We start from the raw sequence: 9,234 nt of genomic DNA on the forward strand, positions 1-9,234 counted from the left end.
GAGAGAGAGAGAGAGAGAAACATATATGATATTTTATAGAGTACATTTACTTTAGTTTTACGGTTAGATAAAATATTAAATATAGATATTAATATTGAATTTTTTTAATAGTCAATTTTGACATCTTGATCGAGTTGTTTTGATTTTGACCAGTAAGTCGAACCAATTTCTTTAGATTGCCTTATTTAGTGGTTGAGTTCTAAGTATTTGGTAAATAGTCTGTGGAGTAGGCTGAATTTTACGACATTGATCTAAATCACATCGTATCAAGTAGTGCATGCCGTGTTTTAGATAGTTTCCTTACAACATTATGATTTCATTTGCGACTCCAAAAGCATTCAATTAGCTTTGAACCCTGTATTATGCTATAGTGAAAAACAAAGAACATCTTAAAACACTTATAGATAGCAGAAATAGCCATTTTGTAGGTCACACAATATAATAACCATGATGGGCCTGTAAAATCGCCAAAAAACCTCCATCACAACATTTTTGCAAGACACCATGTTGAAATGCCTTAACTGACCTCATACATCTATTAGTGTAGTAAAAGAGTCAATTAATGGTGCATCATTACAACTTCACATTAAAAGCATAAACAAATTATTTGTGGTAGAGGTACAAGTTTTTCCATCAATATTTTTTATAAATTTTGACGTCTTTCCACCTCGATTCCATGTAGTAACTAATATTTCTCGGTGCACCGTAGACTCCAAATTTGAAATGCAACAAACCGGGGCCTTGATCATGTATTTTGAGTTTCTTTTTGTTATCAACAAAAACAATTACTTTCCCTCCGTCCACATCATGTATTAGATTAACTTTAAACCATCTATCATATAGATTAGTATCTATCACTTGTGTACTATAGTATCTCATCTCTCCATTATAGATCCTCAACAACGATGTGGTGTTACCATGGGCTGCACCATGGATCTGAACTATAGTGGCACCACTAGTTCCATTTGGAATGAAGGCAAGCCCTTCGAATTGCCATACTCCTGAAGTATAATCCGGCTACATCATTAAATACAAAAGTCGATATAGATTATTTTTTTTGTCATTATATATATATATATATATATATATATATATATATATATATATATATATATATATATATATATATATATATACACACACACACACACAAATTAGATACAACGTTCGCATCTTAATATTTAACCAAATCATTTTTAGACTAGATAACGTTTCTTTAAGTATAGCTTTAGGACACATAATAAAAAAAAGTATTGAATCTAAAAAAAAAAAGAGGGAGAGGGAAGGAGGGGAGGGAGATTACAAGTATGCGAATTTCAGTACGTGGTTGTGTGTTGCTACCTAGATGGTGTGGCTTATCGTCTGAATACACCCAAAAACGATGAGTACCATTTTGATATATGTAACGTTGACAGAGTGGCGTATCATAAGGCTTCTGGTACTCAAAGTTGCTTTCGTTTAACATTACATCAACAAATCCGTACGTGGGATCAACTAGAGACACCATGCGAGCATCGTCTATGAAAAAGATCAATACTACCAGAAAAAGGAGCAAATGACGATATGAAGCTTTCATAACTATCTAGAAAAAGAAGAATGTATTTGTAGCTTGGGTGTTTCTATGGTGCATACCAATCTATATAATATGTGAAAGTTTTTGCACCAAGTGTTATTCTGTTTATATTATTAATAACTACTATTAAATTATTTATTATGGGAGAGCTAAATTAATCATATATAAAGGGACGACAAAAGATGACAAGTAATGAGTTAGGGCCATCATTGTTTAACTGTTTCCTTCGCCATACTAGTGAACAAAGCATTTTATTATATTATTAATTTGGGGCTAAAGAATGCCCTACCCTACGGTTGTCTTTAGCTACGTATTCTTGGAAACCTTAACAACACCAACTATACCTCATGTGGAATCAAACGTAGACCACGTTTGACTATCTTTCACAAATCACAAATAAGCACCATGCATGCTACAAGAAAAAGGATCGGTTGTAACCAGAATACGTCTTTCTCAACTCTCAAGTAGGAAAAAGAATATTGTAAACTTGTAACTCTGGCTTTGACTTTTTCTAAGGTGCGTATGTGGAACAAGCATTAGACTTTTATATAGTTATGAGCTTAATTCAAGCTATATATAAAATGTCTTTCATTGAGTTGGAATAAAGATTCTATGTAAACACCTGTCTAAGTCTAACATAAATTTTTATTTGATATTTTTGATTTTGTGTATTTTAATAAATAGTGTAGTTGTTTTCGGTAAACCGCAAATACAACATATAATTAACACCTTTAAGTAGTATTGATGGCTTACTATATTGAGCATGGTGGAACTAGGTTATCAAGTTTGGATTTTCGCATATTCTAGTCATTTGTTTGGGAATCTATAGGCCGTTTTAATCTTATAAATAATAATTCATCTTCATTCCAGCATAATTTATATTCTCCTAAGTTCTAAGACTCTGCTTTAATGCATGCATAATTAATAAATTTATAGAAATCGTTGTAACAGGTTTTCTCTCATTCATATATACATGCATAGTTACATTCAATCACACATACACATATATAAAAACACATCGGTGCATAATATTAGATATTAAGATGAAGGGGTGTTTGTGACCAAATGTAGTCATTTTAGTTTTGCTTTGATTGTGCATGACGAATCAATCGAGAACATTTCTTATTGCGAGAACATTTGAGACCAAATTTGAACCATACAATTTTTTTATTTAAAATTATAAAATAATATTTATATAAATCAATAAATAATTACAAACAATTAAAAACCCTCTAAGCAACACCATTCACCACCCACCACCACTACCTACCACTCACCACCACCCACCAACCACCACCAATCACCACTACCAACCACCCATCACCACAACCTAAAACCCACTACCACCATCCACTAGCATCACCCACCACCACCCCAACACCACACACCACCTACCACCACTACCAACCACCCATTACCACAACCTACAACCCACTACCATTACCCACAACAACCACCTATCACCACCACTACCCGCTACCAACCACCAACTTTCACCGGTCACCACCACCACCCCATCTATCACCTACCAAAACCATTACCCATCACCACCACCATCATCCCACTACTAACCACCAACCACCACCACCGACAACCACAAACCCATCACCACCACTCGGCTCCACCACCCATCTTCACCACCCGTAACCAACACCCCACCCACCATAACCACTAACCACCACTTATCTCCACCATCCACCATCCACCACCACCACCTGCCCTTACCACTCGTCACTACCACCACATCCTTCACCCACCAAAACCACCACCCACCACCACCACCACTCGCCACCCCCACCACCACTACCACCACCACCCATCACCTCCATCACCAACACCACCATCACCACCACTCGTCTCAACCACCACCCATCACCACCACCTGTCACCATCACCCTACTCATTGCTCACCACCGTCAGCACCACCTGCTACCATCATCTCTACCACCAATCAACACCCACTACTATCATCCCCACCTACCACAATCATCACCCACCACGTACCACCACCACCACCACCACTTATCTGTAACAACTCAAATTTTCAAACAAATTTTTCTTTTTAAAAATATATTTATTTCCATTCATTTCAAGACATAATTAGTGTAAGTATTCTGTCAAATACAAATAGTCAAAATCCCAAGATCATAAAAGCAGTCTTCAGTGTGTATCGATCATGCCGGCGCCTTCCCACGGTCCTCGCTAGTACCTGAAATACATGCACAACAACTGTAAGCATAAATGCTTAGTGAGTTCCCCAATATACAACTTACGCACATACGCCTTTCCAGGCCCGACCTTCCGGTCCATGTGTCTCAGGGGACTTCCGTCCCTGCTGGGTAAACCTTCCGGTCCTACCCACGCCGACCTTCCGGTCCATCACACAACATATCGCCTTCCGGCCCATAACATATTGCCTTCCGGCCCATAATATAATCGCCTTCCGGCCCATAACATACATAGCACATATAACAAATAACTTACCACATATGGCATACATATCACATATCATATCCGACCTTCCGGCCACACAGTCAAACCCTTCCGGGTACAGTATAGTGAGAAGACTCACCTCGTAAAAGCTGAACGCTAGCAAATCCCGAAATGACTCGTGCACAACCGACGAGCTACAACCTCCCTATCACATCACATATCTCATTAATACTTATATCTTCTGAGTGTGACTATCCCTAAGAAGTCAGACTTAGGTCAACTCTGGTCAACGGTCAACGGTCAACTCGACCGGACTCGGCGAGTGCCATGGCGACTCGGCGAGTCTAAACGTCCTCCATCCTTCTGGGATTCCTTATCTACTCGTCGAGTATCCTCCTCGACCCGACGAGTTACTCCTGGGAGAATCGCGGGGCCACCCCGACTCCACTCGCCGAGTCTGAAGAACAACTCGGCGAGTCCCAGTAAATCTTCAAGCTACTCGCCGAGTCTGAAGAACAACTCGGCAAGTCCATGCCATGCAGACGAGCAACTGCTTCCTGAATTACGTATGGTCCCGAGATATACAATCATGGGACTTTCTGGACTTCTAAACATCTCATTACTGGGGGTATAAACGTCTGGGTAATAACATAATAACCCATCTAATCACTAAATGGGTTTCATAAACCCTAGATTCGTATACACATCAAATAACAGAAGGGAATCCGAAATATTACCTGGAATATGCCCTCTCTGTGTCTCCAAACCGCAGAACTCGAATCCCTTGCTGTTCCTTTAGCCAAAACCCTTCTCCTCCTTGCCCAACAATTTCTTCAAGCCCTAATATCCTCCAATCTTGCTCTAGATGCCCACAGCCGTTTAGGGTTCCTCTCAATCGACTAAAGACGGACAATGACGGCCTATAAGAGCATTATATACGATCCAAAACCGAACGGTTAGGGTTTCTGCTGAACAGCGTCGACTCGCCGAGTCCATATCTGGACTCGTCGAGTCCAGTCGCGAACCCGCGACCAAGTCTGCGATCCTACTCGGCGAGTCTAGGCTCCAACTCGCCGAGTCCCCTCTCAACTCACCCCAAAAACATAATTAAACAATACCTGAGATTTCGGGCTGTTACATTATCGTTATCACCCACCCATTAACACCACCACCACCACCACCGACCCACCCACCACCCACCATCCTTTACCACTACCACCCACAACTACCACAAACCAACTATCACCCACGACGCATATCAACTATGATATACCACCACCACAACCCTCCCACCCATCACCACCGCCCGTCACCACCACACCTCCACCTTTACCACTCATCGCCACCACACATCACCATACGCCGCCACCACCCATCAAAAACATCACCATCACTACCCACCATCCTACCTGTCACCCCTACCACACTTTACCACCATTACCTATCACCACCCACAACCACCAAGAACCAACTATCACCCATGACCACTATCACCAACAATCCACCACCATTACTACCACTCACTGCCCCCACCCCTACTCATCACCACCAGTTACCACCCCCACCTCTACCATATCCACCACCTACCACACACCACCACCCATCTCCACCACATGACCACGACTTGCTACCTACAACCACCAACACCATATGTGATTAAATAAATATAACGGAATAAATCATGTGTGATTATATGTATTTAATCACATAAATCACATTTGATTAAGTACATATAATCACATATGATTATATGTATCTAATCACATATGATTTATATAAACAAGATTCATTTTCATGTTTTCCATTCAATAATTTATTCTCATATTTTTTATTCAACGGGTTTTCTCTTGTATATAATCTCATATGATTTATACAGACAAGATTCTTTTTCATATAAATCACATATGATTAGATACATACAATCACATATGATTAGATATATTTAATAACATATGATTAAAGTTACATAAATCATATGTGATTTTATGTATTTAATCACATAAATCATATGCGATTTAGCACATATAATCACATGTGATTGTATGTATCTAATCACATATTATTTATATTGAAAAAACTCATTTTCAAATTTATGATTCAATAATTTTCTCATGTATTTAATCACATGTGATTATATGTATTTAATCACATATGATTAGTATGGACAAAAAACAACTTCTGAATCAAGAATGCAAAAACAAGTTTCGCACACATAATGATATATGAATTGATACATATAATCACAGGTGATTAAATACACGAGAACAAATATTGAATCGAAAATGCAAAACGAATATTGTCAATATAAATCATATGTGATTATATACATATAATCTAATCACATGTGATTACAAAATGATAACAACTACTGAATCAAGAAACCAAAAAGAAATATTGTACTCATAAATCATATGTGATTAGATACATAAAATCGCATGTGATTATATGTATTTAATCACACATTATTTATATGGACAACATTCATTTTCGTGTTTTCGACACAATACTTGGTCTTATGTATTTAATAACATGTGATTATATGTATTTAATCACATATGATTTATGCAGAATAATTTTGTTTTTGCATTCTTGATTCAATAATTGTCCTTGTGTATATAACCACATGTGATTAAATGTATTTAATCACATATGATTTATATGAACAAAATTCGTTTTCGACTTTTTGATTCAATATTTTTCTCGCATATTTAATGACATGTGATTACAAGTATCTAATCACATATGATTTATACGGACAAAACTGAATCGATATTTTCTATATAAATTATATGTGATTGAATACATACAGTAACATATTATTAAATATACGAGAACAACTGTTGAATCGAGAACACAAAAATGAATATTTTCCATATAAAATATATATGGTTAGATGCATATAATCATATGTGATTATATGTATTTAATCACATATGACTTATGTGGAAAATATTTATTTTCGCCTTTTTGATTTAATAATTGTCCTCGTATATTTTATCATATATGATTATATGAATTTAATGAAATTATTTTTTTCAGAAAAGTCATTTTTGTGTTCTCAACTAAATTAAATCGCATCTAATTTTAGTGGACATTATTTATTTTTGTGTTTTTTATTTAATAGTAGGTATCGTGTAATAAATCATATGTTATTCTTTGTATTTCATCACATTTGATATATGTTGAAAAGATTCACTTTTGTGTTTTCAATTCAATAATTATTCTCGAGTATTTAATCACATATGATTATATGTATTTAATCATATGTGATTTATATGAACAAGGTTCGTTTTCGTATTTTCAATTGAATAATTGTTCTCGTGTATTTAATATAAGAAAAATTATTGAAAAAATTGTTAAAACATTTTAATTATAAAAAAAGTTGTTACTTTGGATAAAAAGAATAGATAATAAAACATGCATAAATTGTTTGTGTAACCTAATACTTTTTAAAATGCATTAAAAACTTAAGCATTGTAAGTATGATTTCTAAATTTTTTCTATGTCCAAAATCTTTTGATTAATATTTATTTAGGTAATCTTACTTGGTAACTTGGGGAACTCACATGAACCAAAGCTTTTCCGTTGATTCTTCTCCTCCTCCCCCATCAACACATCAAATTTCCATTCTATCATGCAAACCAAACAACTTTTATTCTTTCCAGTGGAATAAACTATTCCATTCCATCCCTTCTACAAATGCAAATGAATCCAAAAACAGTTCTATTTCAGTAAAAATATAACATTTCACATTGAAATATCCATATTTAGCAGCAACAAAAATAGGATTTGAAGCACTAACAACTATAATAGTACATTGCAACAACATTCCCCTTCTTGCTCTTTTTTTTTGTTTTCATTTCATTTACAGGAGCTTATGCATATCCCGTGTTCAGCAGATGAAAAATATCATTTTAAAAGGTTAAAAAAATTAAATAAAGACAGAAACATGATTAAGTAGAGAACAATGCAGGAATACTCACTTATTAGCAACAACCTCAAGGACAAATTTGTCATTAACATTGTTTTGTTATTCGTGAGAGATCACTGTGAAGAGACATTGGCCTCTTGCATTCTAAATGATTGGGAATATAGCTTTTTAGTGCATTCTGATACAATCATTCAATCAATTTTAACTTGTAAGTTGTAAGGTGTAGTTTAGCTTAGTGGCAATGTTTATAAAACGTGCATTATGAGTTGTACTCTATGCATTCCTATGTGTAGGTTCGGCTTTTACATATTGGTTGTGTAACATCCAGATTCCCAGGTATCCTAATTTGTTCTTTTATTTTTGGGAATTGTGAGGAGACTCGGCGAGTTGGCGTCTAAACTCGCCGAGTATGGTCGCGGATTCGTATGCGAGTTCACAGCTGGACTCGGCGAGTTCATGAGTGGACTCGGCGAGTCCACGCTGTTTAATGAAACCCTAATTTCCAGGGTTTGAGACCTATTTAAAGGCCCTTAGGACCGTCATTTGCGGCCACCAACCCCGAGAGAGAAACCCTAAGAGATTTAGAGCGTTTGTGAGGAAGGAGAGGTCATTCTTGATCCTTTTGTGGGTGTTTTTGCAAAAAGGAGGTGACCAAGGCAAGAGGAGGCTGAAGGAGGAGCGATTGTGGTGAATTTTGAGTTCTTAGAGATCATATTGAGGTATTTTGCTCGGACCTTCTTCAGTTTTGATGTTGATTCTTAGTGTTAGGGTTTTCTAACCCTTTTAGAGGACGAATAAGTGGAGCATTTGGTCCCTTCTCGAGTCTATGTTCTGGATCAGGACCCAAAGAGATCCAGAGACCTTAACCCTTGGAGCTTTATGAGTTATTTTTGGATTCATGAGCTTGGGATGTCATTTTTGGGGCTAAATCACCAAGTTAGACCATTTAGATGTTATATGAGTGTCAAGGTCTGAACTTTACGTGATTATCATGCTTGGGAAGGCCAGATCTATGAATGTATGGAACAGATCTGACCTCAGGAGGCCTATAGAGTTTGTGCATGGCATGAACTCGCCGAGTCCGAAGAACAGACTCGGCAAGTAGGATGAGGGTTTCCCGTAAATCACTCAGTGAGTGGACTTGCCGAGTTAGGAAATAACTCGGTGAGTCATGGAGAGTCAGGGGGACGGGAGTTCAAGGCGGAACTCGTCGAGTTGTTCTTGAGACTCGGCGAGTTGAGTCGGGGTGGCCCCGCGATTCATGCCAGGTGGAACTCGTCGAGTCAGGGGATGTACT

At 37.2% G+C, this 9,234-nt stretch overlaps 1 protein-coding gene across 1 annotated transcript; it reads right to left on the reverse strand.

Moving 5' to 3' along the window:
• Nucleotides 1-401: 401 nt before the first annotated feature.
• On the reverse strand, nucleotides 402-1,618 carry LOC145074617 (citrate-binding protein-like). The gene is made up of 2 exons (XM_079020966.1): nucleotides 1,304-1,618; nucleotides 402-1,017 (listed from the first exon to the last, which is right to left on the reverse strand). The coding sequence occupies exons 1-2, from the start codon at nucleotides 1,574-1,576 to the stop codon at nucleotides 634-636; spliced, it is 657 nt and encodes a 218-aa protein (XP_078877092.1). The 5' UTR covers nucleotides 1,577-1,618; the 3' UTR covers nucleotides 402-633.
• Between the last annotated feature and the right edge of the window lie 7,616 nt (nucleotides 1,619-9,234).

The sequence above is a fragment of the Lactuca serriola genome, chromosome 9, assembly GCF_051521515.1.
Source record: "Lactuca serriola cultivar US96UC23 chromosome 9, Lser_US96UC23_V15, whole genome shotgun sequence".
Lineage (NCBI taxonomy): Eukaryota > Viridiplantae > Streptophyta > Magnoliopsida > Asterales > Asteraceae > Lactuca > Lactuca serriola.

Bases quoted from the DNA above. Each gene is read 5' to 3' on its own strand.
- LOC145074617 (XM_079020966.1), bottom strand. From the start codon at position 1,576: ATGAAAGCTTCATATCGTCATTTGCTCCTTTTTCTGGTAGTATTGATC. The intron at 1,018-1,303 runs GTAATCTCCCTC...TTAATGATGTAG, and splicing joins GTACTGAAATTCGCATACTT to CCGGATTATACTTCAGGAGT.